At 33.9% G+C, this 22,691-nt stretch overlaps 1 protein-coding gene across 1 annotated transcript in view; it reads left to right on the top strand.

The window, feature by feature from the left end:
• LOC128988951 (transient receptor potential-gamma protein) overlaps window positions 1-22,691 on the top strand; it is a 405,047-nt gene that overhangs the window by 323,630 nt on the left and 58,726 nt on the right. Inside the window, exon 4 of the mRNA XM_054410745.1 lies at window positions 6,211-6,404. Within this exon, the coding sequence (XP_054266720.1) occupies window positions 6,264-6,404 (141 nt within the window). The 5' untranslated portion in view covers window positions 6,211-6,263. The remainder of the gene's footprint in view (window positions 1-6,210; window positions 6,405-22,691) is intronic.

The raw sequence follows: 22,691 nt of genomic DNA, 5'->3' as shown, positions 1-22,691 counted from the left end.
TATATAATTAAAACCTTTTTTATCAGCTCTTGTGCATCGCAGGGGAAATGCACGCATACTGTTAGAATAATATTTGACTGTAGATGTGCAGAATCCGTAAATTAAATAGGCTAAAAAAGCACAACAAATTAATTTAAATTAAAAAAAATGAACATGGGCCTTTTGGGTTTCTATGTTGGCGACGAAATAACAAAATACAAACAGAAAATCAAAACAAATGGAAGAAACTCCAACCACATGTTTTATTTACAGCGTGGGGTGAAAATAAAGAAGTTTGCACAATACATGCTTTTGATTGAGCTTTCGACAACGGGGCGAGCTCTAGTTCATATTTAAACTGTTTAATTTTAAGGACTCAAGCTTAAAAACATAAAACCATTAGCTATCTCATTATTTTAAAATGTAGAAATAAGTACAAAAAAACCTCTTTTTACCGACGGACCTGGTTATTTTAAAGAATCTATCTCATTCCAAGGACATAATGGAAGACTGTCAAACATTGGATGACTTAAACACTGAACAAGATTAAAAATAGAAAAGTAAACCAATACAACGATGGTTTGATTATATTATTTTAAGATACGTAGAAACCAATAAAACTGCAGCGAACTCAAAACGTCGCATCTTGACGCGGACTAGCGTCATTGTCCCAAATCCCGCCGCTGACAATTTGTTTTTATTTTAGTTCAATCAGTTGGCTTTTGTTATTTCAAGCTCACTCCCTCGAATTTATGTTGTCTCATGTATGAAACAAATATCTGTTATTGTTATCTGTACTGTTATTCGACGCTACTGGCATCCAAGTAGTGTAACTAAAACAGTGTAGTGTAAATTTTCACAAATGCATTTTAGTGCAGTTTTACTGAATCTGAAATCCTAAGGACGATTTTTTTACATAATATGTTGTGTGTGGGGTATTGCTTCTGGCATTGACTATACACAGATAGACTTGCCCTGTAATGTAGGCCTAAACATTTAAAGCCGTGGAAATAGAAGAAGTTCATGACTATCACCAGAGGATACTAGTGTAATCCCTTTATCTTCTCTGAGTTCTCTTCGTGGCGAGGCACGGGCAGAACAAGTGTAAATAAATGTGGATTTTTTGTTGCCATGGTGGCTCATAAATTGCATAAAGAATGCAAATTATACAGTAATTGTAACAATATACATAATATATTGCCTCCAAAAGCTCTATCTCAAAATTATTTGAAGTTATAAGTAAGAATATGCCTACTATAATGGCAATAAGCCTATGATATTCATAGCTACATACAGGTTGCAGTTTAGTAAATTTCAACTTTATCATTTTAGTAGTATTTGTGTGGTGAAAAAACTGGTGGGCAGGTGCTTTGGTTTCATAATAATATGTAATAATATTAATAACTAGAGGACACATGCTGCTCCGCAGCATCAAAATAAATATCATATCCGAGAAATAATCAAATTTATGATTTTTTATTGAGTAATACAGTATCTTGAACTTAACTGATTCAAACGATCAATAGCTCAAATTAATGCTTAAAATTTATTTATTATTTTGAGTCTAAAACATATTAAAAAAACATAAAAATACTGCAGATATTGACTTTTAATCATAGAAAAACCTTATGAAAAATAATATTTATGTTGGTTGTTTACCTTGCGTTTGCTTGAAACTCGTCCGATTTGAATAACTAACAGCTTAAGAAAGCCTGTATTTCACTGAAGGTTTTTAGGCCAAAATATATAAGGTTACACAGTATAATTATAACTTGGTGAATCTTAAATTGAAGTAAGATTTCGAAAATAAATCCAAATATATGTTTTTGTACAAGTAATACAGTAGATAATTATATGCCAATGCTTGATGTAAAATCTGTGTGTGCATACCTACAATTTGGGACCTCAATCATGGAAATCGGTTGGGTAGAAGAGCCAAACGAATTCAGAAAAGAAAAACATTTTTTTTATATATATAAGATGATAATAATAACACAGTAGTTACCTATCCTACTACTTATGTAAACACAAAATTATCAAGGATACATAACCTCTAATATGGCGTGTAACTGTTTAATACCCATAATATAGAATTCAATTTATTTATTCACCACGGGTCGTTTACGTTCACATTGGACAACGTTGTTCTAATGACTAATTATCATTATTGACAAGGGAATTAACGAACCTTTTGTTAAGCTGTACACCGAATATGCTTTTTGTGTAAACAATAGTTTTTGAAACAATGGTAAATGTTTCGCAACGATTTGTGTAAACTTTAATACAACCTCTAAAATGTTTAAAATACAATACCAGTTGTCTATTCAATCAGTTGTGGAGCAGTATAAATATTAACTTGGTCGAAAAGTAAACTACTTGAAGTAGAGCAAATAGAAACATTATTTGTGTTTCTGTTGTCACCAGTCAATGTGTACCTAAAAAGGCTCACCTCTAATCTTTTGACATCTGTTTTACATAGAGGACATTAAGGACCCAAATTGAATATTTTTCTTTAGGTATTTACAGGGTGTCCAGCTTACTAGGACAAACTTTACCAGATTATTCGGGAGGTCAAAACGAACAAAAATTGTAATACCACACGAGTCCTATCTCAAAACCGTTTAGCGTCTGTCTGTATGTACAAGCATTCATAACTCGTTATCGGTTTGAGCTATAGCGTCGAAATTAAGCAAATATGTTTATAGTTTTGCCCGCTACCTTTGTGTAAAGTATGAACAAAAATGTATAGGTAACCATTTCAAAAAGGTGCTATTTAATGTTTTCAAATCTTAATATCTTAAAAACTAAAACATTTGTAAGTTTACCTGGTACCAAAAGTTGCAGTATTTTACTAAAAGATACTAAAAGAAAGTAATAATATTTGTTTGGACACCCTGTATAACTAGTCCCAATCGTTTAAAAATAACTAAAACCATCGCAAACCATACCTCACTCGACCTTAAACGTAAAAATAAAATTATTTAGGAATTACAGCCTTCAGAATGATTAATGAAATAGCACTATTTAAACACTATGAGAGAGAGTTTTAAATATGCAAAAACACTGTAAACAGTGCACTGTCCTCAAACTAAACATGTTTTGCCCACAGTCCAATTCAAATCACGTAACAGATTCCCAGACCTTTCTGAGACATGAGAATCATCCGCAGATCATGTTCATTGTTCGCGTCTGTTTTATCTGAAACCAGAGATTTACAAACAGATCGTTTAAGCGGAGATTTTGTTTGATTAAAAAAGATCTCTCATTTGGTTATTCCTATTACAAGATGTGTCCAATTTGAATATTTTATTTCTTAGCCAACTAAGATGGTAAGTAAACAAGAGGTTTTGAATTTCGAAATGACAATGTATCTCGTCTTGTGATTCAAGACCTTATATTAGGACTGATGATGACGATTTAATGTCGCCAAAATGCATTTCCTGTAATTGGACACATCATGATCAACCGGCGGACACCTTTTATTGATTGTCACACCGATCCGGAACAGCACAAACAAAATAAAATTAAGATTAATAGTTAAGTTTTTTTTTGTGAATAGAATTGTTGTATGATAAATTAACTTTTAGTCACCCATTAAGCTATCCCAGCAATCAGCTGTTTCATTGTTGGTAACGGTAACGGTTCCTGCGAAGATTTTATGAGTCGAAGGATGATCAGAATTCATTTAACGTTAAACCCAACCATGTCATCGCCGAAGTCCCCCCCTTTGGTTCAGTTGGTTGACTTTATGGTGATATAAAAGTATACATCATAGATATCTTCAAGGAGTTGACCTTAAATGTGTATAAAACGTTGGACGATTTAGTTCCTTGTTGGACGCATCTATATTTTTATTTGATTATTATTCGATTTGAGTAATCTGAGACTATTAGCAACCGTATAAGTTTCTGAAACACTAATGACCTGTATAAAGTAGGTTTTTTCATTACAACTCACTTGAATCGTGCTTGACAAACGGAGTAGAGTGCAGACGAAAAGTTGCACTACCCCATATTTATCAACATAGATACACAGTTTTACCACTAATGTCCATACTGTGTTTGCTTTGACCAAATAGCCATAGAGATAATTCAAGAATCTTTGCATTTTTACGCAGTTTGAGAACACGCAATTCGTATTAAGTTAGACAACAGGCTCCTCCTGCCATGTAAATCTGTAATAAACTAACTAAGGAAGACTTAAAGAATATTTTGTGCTGCCAAATGCAGTTCATTCCGTAAGCTAAGTCTACAGTTAGAATAAAGCCTTTACATGTAATAATCAGAAAGATTTTCACAGCATTAAAAAGCGTAAAACTTTGGTTAAGTCTATCGATAATAGTTATTAATTATTATTTAAATAGTTTGTATTAAATTTTTTTTTTATTGGAAAAAGAAAGACAAAGCAGTAATTTTCTCAACACTTTTACCTATGGATATTATAAATTATCCTTTCAAAAATTAACGTTTCAAAGTTACATTTACTAACTACTTTAATATTTTCTATCTTAGAAATTACCACTTGTTATAGGCTACATCAGAAATACCCCAGCAGTGGGAATTCATCGTTAAACATTTTGTGGTGATAACAATTCGTTCATCCATAAATGCAACAGCCTTTGAGAATCTAGAGTGTTGAGGGTGCATTCACTATGCGGGTGGTTTGGTGCAGTTTATTCATTCATTTGGCAAACCAAACAGCTGGATATTGTTCGATTATTGTCTAAATCGACGTGTTTCATTTTATTGTAAAAATTGTATGTGTTCGTCTATAATTATTATTTAGCTAAATGTCTTTCAGCATACTGTTAACTGAAGACTTTCTATCAAACTTTATTCCAACTTATGATTTATTGAGGTAACTCAGACATGTGAAAACGTGTATGTGTTCTCATATCTTCTATTTGTACTATTCATTGTTTAATTGTTGAATTATTTTAGGAATATTTGTTTTTCGTTTTGATTTATGTAAATTCTCAGTGTAGTTTTTTTGAATGTCAAGTTTTGGCTGGTTTTTGTCGTTGACATTTTGATGTACATTCTCAAAAAATGAGGGATAAAATCAGAGATTCGTAAAAATTGTATTTTAATAATCGTGATTTAAAATTTCCACAATAATCACTAAAAAACATAATACTTTAATACTTGTACTTTTTTATGGCGACCATACGAAGGGAGGTATTTTAAACCAAGTATGAATGAAGATGAGTGTAGGATGAGTGGCCCGATCTTGTAGTCTTGTTACTTACAAAGGCTGTTCTTTAGACACAGCTGTTAATTAATAGGCCATACAGCCAATGACAACTAAGGGACCTACAGTTTTTATAGTGGAATCCGAACCTCATTTTTGCCTTATATATTACGGATTATTCTATTTTTCAGGATAGTACTGCGGGTTGTCGTAGTACTTACTAGTGCGGATGTTAATATTATACCTGGGAGTATCGCATCCACAGATCATGCAAAGTATCCAAAATTCGTGACCTCCAAGTAGCTGGATTACAGGACAAAGCTATGATTCCAGTCAACTTGCCATTACGAAAATTTAACTTAAAACCAAGAATATCCATCCTCTACCAAACAGGTTTATTATATTATGGGTATTGAAGTCTGGGTGATTATTTTCATGTCTCTAAGGTCTTTTCCATCACAAAATGGGCCGTGCGTATTTTCAATGGCTTACCACCACTCCATTCATGCAGAGGGGTCTTCCGGGAGCACAACATTTTAACATTACCTTCTATATTCATCTACAGAGTAATAATGTCTACAGTAAATCAGCTGAAGAATATTCCATCGGTTGGTCAATCTAGGCATGGAGGAGATCTTCGTACTCCATGTCATCGTCTGACCCTCTCTGAAAGGAATGACAATTTTTTGGGACCCTTCACCTATAATAAGCTTTCTGAAGAAGTAAAGCAGTACAGTTCAAGGTTGGGTTCAAAAGGTTTTGAGTTGAAGGCGAGTTTTATACTATCCAAGAATTCCTGCCTGCCTGATCTCATTAAACATGCCATTATTATTTATTTGTTTAGATCTTGTTTAGAATAGAATAGGCTTAACTAATTATTTTTTGTTTTGTTTTAAAAGCTTACTAGAATACTCCATATAGGTAATGTATTTGACGATTGAGATGTGCATGGTATCATGTGTACTTTATTCATGAATAAAATATGTCTATGTCTAGTCTATGTAGTTCGACGGTTCGCTAACTTGGTCACTCTTGTTGCAGAAAGTGCGGGTGAAGATGAAGCCGAGGAGGTGGAGGGGGCGCTAGACGGCTCTATGGACGTGGACGTAGAAGGAGGGCGCGGGGGCGCCTGTCTAGGGGTGCCGGGAGACACAGCAGGGCGCCCCCTCAACATGCACCGCCCCTCCACCTGCCTGGCCACCGAGAAGCCTAAACCCCTCGCCAAGAATGTGAAGGTAAGTCGGTTTGTACCTTAAAAAATAGTTCTACTTGGCGCAATGTGATAAGTGTGTTCTAGCACAGACAAATAAAATTAAATAGAGACCGACAGCAGTGCTACGGTTAGCATAAGTTCTGGTGTCCACCGCTGAGAGTGTCGTGTAGTTAAGACGCTCCCAGAGGTGCCACCAGAACTTATGCTAACCGCAGCACTGCTGTCGGTCCATCTATATTTAATTATATTTTGTCTATGGTTCTAGCTAGTGGTCACCGTCCCCGATATCGGCTCGAAAGGGGTAGGTTCAACTTCCATAGCTTCCACTTGAATTTTCTGGATTTTGATTGTATTTCCTTTGCAAGCATTTTTGAACCATGTGAAAATACCGTTGCCGTGTTTACTTAAATCGGAAATTAAGGCTATTTTGGAGAATTTGTTAACCAAAAAGCCGCCTTACACGAGGCCAGTAAGTTGGCAGGTTATCTGCCGCAGAAAACAGTAACTAAAGGCAGGTAACCTTTAGAGTATTCAAGTGTTAGTTATTCACACTTTCCTCGAGTAAATGCGGCTTTGTTCAAACAACAACAAAATAGAGATGTATCATCAAGGTATAAACATTTTGTTTGTAATTTCACTGCACATTTTAAATTGTTAAATATTTCTATATATCTAGCAGACATTGGGATAGAAAATTAGACGGATTCACATAAACGTTATTTTAAAGTGCATGTCTCAAAGAATAACACTATCTTGTTCAAATGAAACTTGATCTACTTAAACGCAAAGACAGAGAACCTATAAAAGGTACTGACAAAAAGATACAATTACAGTTGATGATACAAGTATAAGTAATAGGATTAAACTAAAAGGGGACCAAAGTAAAAAGATAATTAGGGTTTCATTCGTTGTGCCATTACAACATTGCTGTAGCCTAGTTCTGTCTTATCTTATTTGCTCTGCTGAAAAAAGTGCTTTCATGATGAGTTTTAGAAATAGTTCATACAAAGATTTGACAGATATTCTGTTAACATCGACTTCTCAACGTTATTTTAACTCCAGCATAACAATACGTACATATGTATATGTTTTTACAAAAATCGCATCCATTATCTTATATATTTAAAAATTTGGTTTTTCTTTTCCGAGTTCGTTTGGCTCTTCTACTCGACCGATTTTCATGATTGAGGTCCTAAATTGAAGGTATGTACGCACAGATTTCACATCAAGTATCGGCATATATTTATATACTGTATTACTCGACCAAAAAACATAAATTTGATTTATTTTCAAATTCTTTCTTCAATTTAAGATTTATTTCACCAGTTATAATTATGCAATCCTATATATTTTGGTCTAAGTACCTTCAGTGAAATTCCTGCTTTCATTTAAGCTATTAGTTATTCATTTCGGACGAGTTGCAATCAATCGCAAGGTTAACAACCAACATAATTTTTTAACGTTTTTCTATGATAAAAAAGTGATATGTTTTAGACTCAAAATAATCAGTAATAGTTTGAATCAGTTAAGTTCAAGATACTGTATTACTGAACCCAAAATCAAAAATCTGATTCTCGGATATGATATTTATTTCAACAATGCGGAGCAGCATGGGTCCTCTAGTACTACAATAAGTATGGGACAGATTTTAACAAGAGGTCCAGAGAAAATTGTATGATAGTTAAATGAAATTGCACGTTACTCATTATATTCTATATAACTGGATTCTCAGTGGTGTGGAAAGCCCAGATAATAGGAGTTTTGTAATATGACACCATCAGAGGTTATGGTGCCTTCATACCAATAGTATACTTTAGTTGAGTATACAGTATAAGTATATACTTATAAGTATATAAGTATAAGTAGTAGAGAGTAAACTACATATCTGCGGTAGAATAAAAGAAAAACCTTTTCAACAATTGTTCATTAGCTTGTTGTATGAAATTACTTGTAGAATGCTCGACTTTTTTGTGCGATTTCAACAAGAGAAAATAATCATTCAATTGCATAATTTAAAGTTTTTTTCTACTAGCAGCCATTGTCACTTCGTGACTCCAAGATCCGTTGTATAATTGAATTAATTTACAATTTGTTTTGCAAATCCTATAAAAATACAAAATATAACGTAAGTCATTTTCTTCTTTACATTTTATACAAATAACATTACAATGTTACTCGAATTCACTAAAACATCACCAACAAACTTTAACGATAATTCCATTTTCATATGGGTGTAAACAAAATTGTATCATGGTTAATACCATGGTGTCATGGTCATGGGTCATGGTGTAATTGGATTTGATGTAAACAAATGTAAAAGTTCAGATGATTGACAACAGAATTCAGCTAAACTCTGAAATTTAAAAGAAAAACTATAGGACGAAGGGCTTTCACGGGATATCACCCAACCCCGCAAAAGGCACATCTAGAGTAAGAGCTTTAAATTGATACCCAATACCTATCAAAATAAATATTTAGGGGTCGATTTGCTGAATACAAAAATTCAACAAATTCTTTCAACAGTATAAATAAATCAACTTACAATATACAGGGTGAGTTCTACTAAGTGCGTTAATTTTTACCAGTTGTTCTACTCACTAAAAGGAACAAAAAATGAGAATCAAAAATTTTCCATCCCCACTCGTTATGCTGTAATGACCGATTATGTGAATTTTTAAAATTACCTGTAGTAGCTTCACTAAAACGAGCATAGAAATTAAACAAATACACGTACAGCATAATAATTTATACCAATGAAAAGAGCGTAAACTTTCCTACAAAAGCATTGCAACACCTTTAACATACAACCATATTTTCACCATTGTACGTCTCACATAACATAAAAAAAGAAGTTTCAAAATTAATTCTTTACAACATCAAAGTGGCTTTACAACTATACATACTAATGTGATGTTTTGTCAAATTGCGTAAAAAACTTTCCCATTTCATGCCCTTTAAAATGATGTAACCTATAAGGTTATGGCTGTATTAAAAGTTCGAAAAATTAGGTCAAAACCGCGTCAAGGTCAGAGTTTTCGGAATCAAAACATTGAACCAAATGTAATACAGTATCTGTTAATTTCTTTGCTATCTTATAATCAGCTGACATCTGATCAGCTGGGTGTTGAACTTTGTTTACAAAACCAGCTGATTGCAATTGTTGGCTTGTAAACATTTAAATTATTAACTATTTCATTATTTTATAATTCTACAACAAAAATTCAAAATAAATTTTGATAAAAATCTAGGTTAATACATTTGTACAAATAAACAAAATGAATCCTGTAAAGTCTGGTTTCTAGATTTTTAATCAAAGTAAGTTTTCAAAATGTCCACCATTTTTGCTCTAATACATGTGGTCATAAATATGGTCTTTTCCGAAAGTTTTTTACTGTTGCCTTTAATTTTAGCTCCTCTTGAAGAAGGTTGGAAGCTTAAGTCCGATTTCTTAGCTTATCCGCTGTTTGAACTAGTGTTCGGTAATTTTCCTGTTTGAGGTAAACTCAAGCGTAGTAGTCCATTGGAGTCTGGTGACTGTGGTGGCTAAGCAATTGATCCGCCTCTTCCAATCCACATTGGGAAAGTATTTCCAATGTAAATTCGCACCCCATTATTGAAGTGGGGAGGTGCACCATATGCTTGCTAAACTATTCGCTTACGTACATCCACCGGGACGTCTTCAATGAGCCTTGGTAGAGTATTAGTAAGGACGTTGAGATACTGACAGCAGTTTAATGAATATGGAAGATCAATGAAAGGGCCAACTAACTGGTTTTAGAGTAATCTATTCAACTTAAATCTTGTTTGGTTTCGACACTGGTGTATCACATGTGGGTTTTCTGTAGCATAGTGATGTCCATTATGGATGTTGTAAATACAATCCCGAGTAAACTTGGATTCGTCGGTCCAAAAAATCGACTTGAGGAAGTCACGATGATCAAGTCAACTAACAGAGCGACATAACTGAAGTCTCTGTAGACAATCTCTTGGTTCAATAATCTGTACTCGTGTAAAATGGTAGGGATGCGATTTTCCCTTTCTCAATAGCTGAGAAATACCTAAGTCACGAGAAACTGTCCTTGTTCTTGTCCGACTGTCCGTGGATCGTCCTCAAACCACCCCAACACATCTGACACAGCTTCTTAAACACATACACAATACACATATTGTATCACGTTCCCAACTGAATTATGTTTAGTGCCCATGGAAACTTGTATGGACACTGATGAATATTCGTTCATTTGAAAGTCACCTATTAGGAAACTGACGACTGTATTCACGTCAGATTACAGCCGCATTTGAGAACAGAACCCGGAAAATAAAATCATATCAAGACACTTTGTTGGTGAACACCAACATAGCACTAAACAATTATAATATTTTCCAAGTTTGTTCATGAAATAGTTAATAACTAGTGTACATGTTGCTCGAATTCGAGCAATTGCAAAGTATTACAGGAGTTATTTTAAAACAAATAACAGTCATACTTACCATTAATTTAAAAGAGTCAACTCAAGATTACCGGTGTGTAGCTCAGACCAATTTTGTCTTCGTTATTGATAAACCTAAAGCATTCCTGCCGGTTTTCTCCTTCTCAAAATGCCTCGCCAACACAGGTCATTGATAGAGGGGCCAATTGAGAACGAAAAGTCGTTTTGGGGTAGTGTTAGGGCGCATTTGTAACCTAATAGTTGAGATTGTCCAGGGTCAGGTGCTGACTGTGATGAGTTAAGCCTATTACGCGCCACTGTTCTGTAGCTGCGGTTGTTATCACGATTACGCCTCCTGTCTATGTTTCGTTGTCGTCACGTCGGAGGCATTTAAAAGAAAAAAAAAACAACAAATAAACAAATTATAGCTACACAAAACAACGATAAATGCACAAATTTAAGTTACAATCATACTAACACGATCCTTCATAGCGACACAAAACAACGATAAATACACAACTTTAAGATACAACCATACTAACACGATCCGTCTTGGGGGTTATGTTTACAAAAACTCAAATAGTAAATAAATGTACTCAATGCGTTTCATTGAATTGAAAAATAACAGCAATTAAATTATACAGCTGATCGAAATGTAAACAATTATGTTCTTCATAAGGATAACATGGGAACTTTCAAAGCAACTGGGGCAGAGCCCAAGGGACTTTTTCAAAAATGTAAGGCCAGTTTGCAAATCTACGCGACACGCTCTTTCCAATGAGACGTCAATGGATAAAATCTGTTAAGAAATGGTGGAGGAGTTCAACCGACAAAGTTTCATGTAGCGTATTAATTATATAGATTTAAATGTTTACAAGCCAACAATTGAAATCAGCTGGTTTTGTAAACAAATTTAACACCCAGCTGATCAGATGTCAGCTGATTATAAGACAGCAAAGAAATTAACAGATACTGTTTGTTTCAATGTTTTGATTCCGAAAACTCTGACCTTGACGCGGTTTTGACCTAATTTTTCGAACTTTTAATACAGCAATGACCTTATGGGTTACATCATTTTAAATGGCATAAAATGGGAAAGTTTTTTACGTAATTTGACAAAACATCACATTAGTATGTATGGTTGTAAAACCACTTTGAAGTTGTAAAGAATTAATTTTGAAACTTCTTTTTTTATGTTATCTGAGACATACAACGGTGAAAATATGGTTGTATGTTAAAGGTGTTCCAATGGTTTTGTAGGAAATTTAACGCTCATTTTATTGGTATAAGTTATTATGCTGTACGTGTATTGGTTTAATTTCTATGCTCGTTTTAGTGAAGCTACTACAGGTAATTTTAAAAATTCACATAATCGGCCATTACAGCATAACGGGTGGGGATGGAAAATTTTTGTTTGTCATTTTTTGTTCCTTTTAGTGATTAGAATAACTGGTAAAAATTAACGCACTTAGTAGAAACTCACACTGTATATTTTTTTATTTAGAAAATGCTACAATATTTTTATTTGTGGAATGATCACAAAAGGGTTTAAAACGGTAGCTTAAACATATATTTCAAAATGCTGTAATAAAATGTAGAACATGTGTTTTAAATTTCATGTGTAAGTAATCTATACTATTATAAAAAAGAGGTGGTTGCTGTATGTGTGTATGTGTGTATGGGAAAAGTAAACTCGAAAAATACTGGTCGGATTGGGCTGAAATTTGGCATGATGATAGCTCACATCCCCGATTAACATATAGGCATATTCTTATTTCAAAAACCCTTTCGGGCTCCGCCCCAGTGGCTCTGGAGTTTCCCATGTTAACCTTATGAGAAATGGAATTATTGAATCTTAACAGCTGTTTCAATTAAACAAGTTGGTTCTGTTCTATGATGTTCAATAGCATTAAAGTTACAAGGATTACCAACAGGGTGCAGCACTATTATTTCTTTTACATTTATGACAACAGCTAATTTGCAACCAAAAGGTGAGTGAGCGTAGCGAACGAACTTCAACCTGGAGGCGAGTTAGCGTAGCGAACGAGCTCCAACCTAAAGGTGAGTGAGCGTAGCGAACAAACTTCAACCAGGACGTGATTGAGCCATGCGAACGAGATAATCTTGAAAATTAAGAAGTTAAACGGGGCAAAGCCCGCGGGTTACAGCTAGTTTTAAATCAATTCAAAGGCACTAACACAGAGAGTTAAAAAAATATCAATATTTGTACGACGAAATGTTAAAATACCCCCGCCGCAGCAAAACTGCAGACTAAGCGAATTTCCATTTGACTGATTGGATGTACACTGAAATGTCTACTTAAAAATATAACATTTATTCCCGATTTAAATAAAATTAGTTTAACAAGTACTTAGGTTTGCTGCATCAGGGAGGGTAAAACTGTTTTTTTTTTTTTGTAAAATGTTAATAGTTAGTAAGAAATAAAAACATTTTCCAATTTTGATCAAAATATGTTCATAAACAAGCAAACTACAACAGTTTACTTATTCTCCATAAGGATAACATGGGAATTTTAAATTTACAATTTTTTGGAATTTTCTCCGTAACCATTAGGCGCATAATAACGCTTCAATATACTAAATTATTTGTTTTTTTAAGCTCTACAAAATGGTGTGGAAAGAAATTGCAAAATTTTATATTCTTTGGGTCAAAAATGGGAAAAACCTATTTTTACCCCATAAAACCCCCCATAAACCCTCGTTCCCATGATCCGATCATGCTGGATCGCGAACTCGTTCGAATAAACGTAGGTTTACACGTTTGTACCAAATTTCATCAAAATCGGATCATTTTTGCTTGAGTTATCGTGCTAACGGACACATATATATATAAATATATAAATATATATATATATATGAATTTGAACGAATGGTGTTTTTGGCCTCTAGGGACCTCAAAACGAAAAAAAAATCGGTCCCGCGTCCAGGTCTTACCATGAGTACTACGGTAATAGCTTATTCCCTATATGGGAAATTCGCTAAAACTGTTTTATTTCATTGGAGGTTTTCAAAACCCAAAGAGATTTATGTTTATTAGTTTCTTATAAAGACAAATATATTATACTGTGGGCTCCGAACCATCGGGCTAACAGATATTACGTAACTTAAAGCTAAAACCCATTGGTGATTGGGATAATTTGAACATTACCTTACAGAGCAGAAGTCTTATGATCTAATCACTTGAACTACAATTCAACTAAATGGGTTAGTTAGTTTCATTTTTTATATTTATAATAATTTAATAAATAATAATTATTATAAAAATGTATTATAAAAATATTTATTAGTTAGTAAGATTTTTTTTTATTTATTGTCTAATCAAAAACTGAACCCTTAAGAACTTTTTTAACTTTTTGTGGTTAGTTATGAGTTACTGTCGTCAATATTAAAACTTAAATATTGAAATGCAAACCTTTACCGAATGTTATACAGTTTCCCATGTACAGAGCATGGTACTTGGTTGTACACAAGGAAAATGTTTTTGAATATTGATAAAAGACCTTGTCTACTTTAGGGAATGAAAATCCATTATAGGAATGAGTACCAAATCTCCTGTTACTCATAAGATTGGACAATCCCCTAGTGATAAACTACTTTTATCACTTTCTAAATTCGAGTTTCTTGCTCTTGTTTCTTTGTAAATGTTTAAACTAATTAAATATTCTTTTATTTCATTCATTTATTCCCAGAGTTAAAATGTCTAAGTTGTTTCAGCTAATTGTTGCCAAAAAAATGTAACTTACATACACAAATAGAGCCTCGATTAGAAGTTTACGTGTTTGATTTTTATCATTAGGATACTATATATTAATAGGCAAGCATGTTTCTTGAAAATCTTTTTTCTTAGCTCGTGTGCATCGTAGGGAAAATATAAGCATAACGTTAGAAAGATATTTGTCTGTAGATGTGCTGAATCCCTTTATAAATTATAAGATGCTCAAAAATAAGCGCAAAAAATGAGTTAAAAATTAACATGGGACTTATGGTTTGCCATATTGGTGACAAAATAACAACAAAATTTAGACAGAAAATCAAAACAAATAGAAAAAATTTCAATCACATATTTACAGCGAGGGCTGAAAATAAAGAATTTTGCACGATACAGCAGGTACATATTTTTGGGCGAGTTTTCGACCACCAGGTGACCTCTAGTATAGTTAAAAACGTCTTCAAATAATTTAACTTACCTACACCTAAAGCTTAACTTCTTTAAGGATGGTAAGTATAAGTAAAATAAGTAGGGAGAAAATCTTGACCAATCATACCAATAAATGTCAGAATACCTTCATATGGACTCGGAAACTACTATCGTCCCATTGGATACCAAAGTATATTCATCCATATACCAATGTACTGTATTCCCATCCATATGGACCAGCTTTAGCTATAGTCCTCGCCACCCTAAGTTGACGCAGCCCAAGGCCGCACGGCGTATATCTAGTGCGGCCTTTGGCTGCCTCAACTTAGGGTGGCGAGGACTATAATTGTCTTACTAAAAAATTGTATGTTGATTTTTTATTTCTCTTATTTCTTGTTACTGCGATAGTTGAAGTGGCGTGAAAGGTGCTTTAGTCTACAATAAGTTGTTCTTTCAGTTTAGTTTGATCAAAAATATAGTGTTTCGACATAAATCTGTAATTTACATCAGCGAGCTCTGTTGGTTGCTCAATTTACATATAACTTCCATTTTATTCAAACAGGCTTTAACTTTAAGGGCAGGCATTAATTGCGCCAACTACCATGGAGCCACCCGATACGTTCATTAACAGCACAAAGTGGTGGCCCTCTTTGACTGTATACTTGAGTTGGTTAGGTTAGGTTAGGATAGGATAGGTTATGCTGAGTTAGGTTGGTTTAGGAAAGGTTAGGCTAAGTTAGGTTAGGATAGGAAAGGTTAGGCTAAGTAAGGTTAGGTTAGGTTAGGTTAGGATATGTCAGGATGATACGTAAAAAAGAGCATTCCTTCTGCCAGCAATTTGGCTTGGGCTTGGCGCAACTTAAGGAACATTTTTCGGGGCCCTTTGAGGGCTTGGCACAATTAAGGAACTCTTTGGCGCAATTGCACGATCAACTTTAACATGGGGATTGAATGTCTAATACCATCAATAGCCAAAACTATATGTGACTGGTTCAACTAAGGTTTGTTAACGTGGAAACATAATTTTACAACACAAAATGGAGTTGAGTGGTGGAACTGACGTGGCGTCAGTGACCTGTCAATGCGTTGTTATTGTTGGGGCGTGAATGTGGTATATTTGACGGCGGATCATGCTTAGGGGTGGATATTAGCATTTTATAAATCAACCCCGACCCTTACCCTAAACATGTGTCATGGACCTCCCTTTATGTGATGGCTCACTTTTTCATCTTGGCTAAAACTCAATTGTTGAACTGACTTTTAATTTTGCATTGTAGACCTAAGTTGTTCTTGTTGTTTTAATAATTTAATGTAGTAAAATTATAAAAATCTACGAATTGTTATTCAATAATTCATCGGTCCAAATTTATTGGTTTCTCAATCAACATAGAACTCAAATATTACCTGTTGTCTCGAATTCATTTTTCATTTATGCATTAGGTGTTTTCGTACCTGATTTTAGATATTCATTTTTTTGCTTGTTAGAAACTGGATACAACTATCCTTGATCCTTTAGCTTTAATAGAAAGTGGTTAATGAAACAGCAGATCTTGAACAGTAACAAAGCTACACAAGTACGTTAACTCATTCATGGATCCACTATAGGAGATCATGGAGTTATCGAGTTCAAACACACCCAGTTGCTTCCCTAAGTTAATTGTACTAATATTTTGTATATTCCTTACTTGTACAACCTTAGACGCTAGGTTTGAGTCCGGCACCTTCTTACATATAACTTGAGTCTACTTGTTACCATATTGATAAAAGCAGTTTGCTCTTGGTGGGACCAAATCCCTGCGCTCTACCACTTGACCAGCTCACTCGCCAAGCAGAAAAGCAGAATTGTTTTCGAAATGTAACTTCTGAAAAACGCCTAAATAGTTGTAAGAGGTCAAAAAGGCCACTAAACCAAGTAAATTGTGAGTGGTTATCTCGTGCGTGAGACCCATCCCTCAGGAGTCATTCCCCCATGATGGCATGCTGGACGAGGGTAGTAACATCAGGTAACAATGCAACAGCTGAACGACCTTGACCTCTGATGGGCGTGTACGTTACTCTTCGGCGATATGTTACTAACCGACAGTAACCGGTAAAACTCTGCTCGACATGTTCTAACCAGTATCCCGCCCAAGATTGATTATACTTCACGTGTTCAAAGTGCAAACTTGTGCTTTTCTAGTCGTTGGTGTTTTAGAATACCACTTCTAGTGTTTTGTGTAGTGTTATTATTTGTGGTTGGGAATGTTGGGATGGATTAGTTCAAGAACTTTGCTTGTTCTGTTGTTGATTGTGAATGTGAATTTTAGTAGGTTTTTATCACGGATGAGTCGTTTATTAACTTCCATCGTAAGAATCTTTTCATCTTATTTTGATCGATTATTTCAATCAAATTGTTATCAATATTGATCATTTATCTTCTTAGATTTGCCAAAACAATTTAACTGGTTTTTTCCCGAGTATGTATGTACTTTAATCTATCATCTCAAAGAAATTGTCACCATTATGGATTATTTGTATACTTGGATCTATAAAACTAAATTGTGATCTTTATTGGTCTTCCTTATGGCCAGATCTAGTCAATGTAGACGTATACTTAAGATGTATGCATTCTGTAACTCGACTATTAGGCACTTGAATATTAATATCGAAAACCCGTCGATTCCGAAATATTAACACATACATTTAACCAACCCTTGGCATAATTTCAACTAACTCAATGCCAAATGCAACTATATGAGATGTTAATCGAATACAACCCTATGTAGGTTAGGTGCACCTATTATAATTGACTATGCATAACTTTGAATTATAAGAAATATACGATGACCTCAGCGTGTAATTTAGGTAATCAACAATCCAGAGTAAAAAATCTCTCTCAATCTACCAATATACCTAAAACAGTTATGACTTCATTCTAAAAATATGTTTGTATTTTAACTTCAATCATTATTTTCATTTGAACTTGGGGGAATCGTTTAATTATTCTTTTAAAAATCCCTATGGTCAATTATATTACCTATCTTATGTAACTTAGCATAACTTCCTACGGTTTTATATGGACTTTTCTAGTAAACATGGAATGAAAGTTTGTCACCGAAAAAATGTGAAACGTGTAAAAGGCGTTACAAGGACTCAATAAACACAATAGTCAATAAAGATTGGCCATAAGTTCTTGAAAAGAAAAAGGATTCGTGTTGGGTTGGAAAGAAAGTGAATTGAAGTTTTTTATCGGATTAAAAGAAAGTGTTCTAATGGAATTATGAGTGTGTAAGAAGGGTCATGAACTAATAATTTGATGGATGGATGAAGTGAATTGAATTAAGTATTGGTAGTTGTAGTTGAAAGTGAATGGCCTGAAATGGTTGCTGGATGTGTTTGCAAACTGTGTAAACAGATGGGTTCCTAGATGGTTTTGGAATTTGTGTCCTAATATGCAATATAGCTTAAATGTTTCTAAATGGGTTGGGAAACGAGGGAACTGAAGCCATTAGGTTGGGGAAAGGTAAAATGAAGAGATGATAGACTGAATTAAGAATAATAGAACCGAAGGGTTGATAAATTTAGTGGAAAGAAGATCGATGGATAGACTGGAAATAAAGTAAACTAAAGAGTTGCTAAATGGGTTGGGAAGATGGTCTCAGTTCTTTGCGAAGATCTTGTCGTTGTGGATGTAGAAGACGACGGATGAAGACCGGCAGCTCCAAGTGGATAGTTCAACTCATTGTCAAAAACCACTACTCGGTATGTAATCTCTTCACAAACATCTTCTTAGATAATTCTTCTGCCAATTGCTTGTGAAGTTTTTGTTGGTAATGTAGTTGTACAGTAACTAAACAGTATCTGTTCCACTTGTAAAAACCATTGAGCCATCTTTACTCGTAAATAGTAGGCTACTTATTTTGTTTTTACTGAGTTGCTGTGCTACTAAAACATGATGGTTCACCGAAAAAAGGGTATTGTTTGCATATCTAAATATTTTTGTTAAATTCTGCCTTAGGGTGTAAAATAACAGAATTGATAAGAAGTTATTTCTCTACAAATTTCATGTTTGATTCATGCCTGATAAAAGTCCGTAGTTTTTTTTACGGTTCGAAACCACACCCAGCTGTCCCTGATCATAATTATTGGGCTTTAATTAAATGATCCCTACTGATAAAAAAGCTGATCTAAGGCAGTAACAAAGCTACACAGATCATCCCAAACCATTCTACACTCGTCGTTAACTCATACTAAAACTCATACTTGCTGGTTTGCACGTGGTGTATTGCAGCACTTTGTTGTTTATAGTTTACATATTTATAAAACCTATAATTAAATGCTAACATAACAATACTAGCTGTTACCCACGTCCCCACGGGCTTCACCCCGTTTGACTTCATAAGTATTAATAAAACTATTGATTGGTTAAGTTAAGCCAGTCAAGCTGAAATAAACAAAACAGGATACAGGAATACAACAAAATAATCACACCTGATTTTAATAAGGTAATAAATTATAATTTATTTTTGTAAAAAAATACAACTGACCTCAAATCTCTAAAAAGAATGAAATAATTTCAATAAAGTAAAATTTTGTATTAGTCAAACTCACGTATTTTAAGTCGGGGCGCGGCTCTAGGATGATTTTTGATACAAAATTTGAAGAGGATGTCAACATTGCAGGTGAATATCTATAACTAAAGGTGATTATAATCTTATAGTGGTATTAACGAGTATCTTTAAAAAGATTATAATGTATTTACATATTTCTAACTTGGAAAAGTAACGTTTTAATTTTAAACTAGCTTCTTTTCCCTATCAAAATAAATTATTTTCCTATTCATATCGAACATTTGTGTGTGTTATTTTCACTATGCAATCATACTGAAGTAAACATAAAATACAAGAAAATACTTCCTTTGATATATATAAACAAAACAGTTCAGTATGTTTTTTTTATATATATTTACTAGCTGGCCCGACAGACTTCGTCCTGTCCTAATGTGGTTTTATGTCAAATGCTCGTTCATTTTCAAGATGAGCTCGTTCGCATGGCTCAATCACGTCCTGGTTAAAGTTCGTTTGCTACACTCACTCACCTTTAGGTTGGAGCTCGTTCGCTGCGCTCACTTGCCTTCAGGTGAGCTCGTTCGTTACGCGAACTCGCATCCAGGTTGAAATCCGTTCGCTACGCTTACTCACCTTTTGGTTTCAAATTAGCTGTTGTCATAAATTAAAAAAATAATACAGTAGTGCTGCACCCTGTTGGTAAAACTATTAACTATTTATGCTATTGAACATCACAGAATGAAATAGTTTAGTTGAACCAGCTGTTAAGATTCTTTAATTCCATTTAAATATGAGTACTCATAAGGTTAACATGGGAAACTCCAGAGCCACTGGGGCGGAGCCCTATTGACGGATCTGCACCAAACTTCACACAAACCATCCTTGAATAATGCTTAATAATGCCTGAAAGTTTCATTACAATCTGTCGAGCGGTTTTGGAGTACATAAAGGACAAACATACAAACATACATTGGATTTTTTATATATAGAAGATTATCCAGCTACAATTTATTGATTTTCAAAATACACTCCCAATATCTTTTATTTTATACATATTTTTGCAGTTAGAGCCGCGCCGACTTGAAATACGGGAGCTTGACTAATACAAAAGTTTACTTTATTGAAATTATTTCATTCTTTTTAGAGATTTGAAGTCGGTTGTATTTTTTTACAAAAATAAATTATTTCATGATTTTTAGAGACTGTATAATTTGTTATATATCAATTACTTGAAGTTTTTTGACAAGCAAAACTGTTTGAAACAATCAAAAGTGCCACAGAAATGGCAAATCAGCTTCCCATTTCCGAAACAGGCATAATATTATTGACAGTAAAGAATATTAATAAACATTCCACATCTTGACATCTTCAAATGCATGTTTAGTAATTAAAATATTTAACACCTTTAAGACGATTGACGATTATGCAATCTCACACCTCTTATGTCGTTTAAGGAATAATTGCATCTAATTTATATTTGGACCTCTTTTACGAATGCTTTGATGTTCACAATACACCTTAAGTTGTCAATATCATACAGCTATTCACTATGTTTTTATAAGTCAGAACATTCAATACTCAAAACAGAATCATACACAAATCAGGTCAAACGTTGAAATACCTTTTTTATAGTAACCAAAACAAAATGCATTTTTTTAATGTTACTTATTTAGGCTCCATGGCAAGAAATAGTTTATTAATCAATATGAAGCAACTGTTTTATGAAGATACTGTCTGTCGCTTCATTTAAATGGTTTTAACTAAGAGCTGTAGGAATTTTATTATTATTTATTGCCTTCTCTGCAAAAATATAAACAAAACAAATGTTGAATATTTGAGGTTTTCAGCATTTTTCACCAAACAAATATTTTTCTTAAACATAATGCTATACATGGCACCAAATAGAAACTCTCCTGGTTAATTTTGGTGGTGGAACCACGCTGATCGGTAAAAGAATCACAGAGAAATTGGTGAACATACATAAAAAAAAACATCGCCACAGACAAATTGAGAACCTCCTCTATTTGTTGGTAGTGGGGAAGTCGGTTAAAAAGAATAACATACAAATAAGTACAGCTGAGGTGTATTTTTAACATAAGTATATGGAAAGTTCCCTTTAGGAAAGGACCTTACGACCGAAAGGGCAATAGTTTTGTGCAAGGTTTCTCGTCGTGACGAACATTTTAAGTATATGGTTTATGGGAGTGTGACTTTTAGTTTTCTCAAAATTTCATGGGTACTTTGGGCTTAATACAGGGTGATCGATATAAGCAAGACTACACTAAAAAAACGTGTGCCAGCCGTTTTATTCGAAAGCTATAAGAGATATCAAAAAAGTTAAATAGTAAGTGTCTTGGATTTTTTGTTTAAAAATTTGTAGTCAAGTCGAAAAAAATATTTTAGCCGCTATTTTTCCAATATGGCCGCCAACTTTGATTTTTCTTATGGAACACCCTGCATTTCAGTAGAAAATGTAATTTTAAGACGATTTTATTCTCGTAACTTTTTTCATAAACCTAACCGTTTCAAAGATAATAATGGTTAAAGTTGTGAAATTTCGAATAGTTTTCGAATAAAACAGCTGGCTTGCTTGCGATCCTTTATCGAAACTCTTTCTCATGCCGAAATTCCTAGACTTTAACCAATATTATCTTTAAAACGGTTAGGTTTATGAAAAAAATCACACGAATAAAATCGTCTTGAAATTAAATTTCCTACCGGAATACATCGTAAAATACAGGGTGTTCTATTAGAAAATTCTAAATTGGCGGCCATATTGGAAAAATGCGGCTAAAATAATTTTTTCGACTTGACTAAAATTTTTAAAATAAAAAAAATCCATGGCACTAACCATTTAACTTTTTTTGATATCTCTTATAGTTTTCGAATAAAACGGCTGGCACACTTATATCAATCACCCTGTATATGGATTTGGGGTTAAAATGTGCACCTATGGCGTTCCCATCTCAATAAATTGTTAACTTATAATTTATTGGCTTAACTGAAAATTAAATAGAAGTTAGTTAAATTGTATAAAATGCTCAGTTATATTTCCCGAATTCAGGACACGAGACTGATCTTTATGTTTGCCCAAACCCATCGTTTCTATGATTTAAGGGATTTATTCGTTATAGTATTTCATATACAATTTGAATCTTGCATTGCAAATAAACA

The sequence above is a fragment of the Macrosteles quadrilineatus genome, unplaced genomic scaffold (assembly GCF_028750875.1).
Source record: "Macrosteles quadrilineatus isolate MER2022 unplaced genomic scaffold, UCM_ALF_1.0 Scaffold_3__2_contigs__length_128488019, whole genome shotgun sequence".
NCBI classification, from domain to species: domain Eukaryota; kingdom Metazoa; phylum Arthropoda; class Insecta; order Hemiptera; family Cicadellidae; genus Macrosteles; species Macrosteles quadrilineatus.
This window is presented reverse-complemented; position numbering and strand designations above follow the sequence as displayed.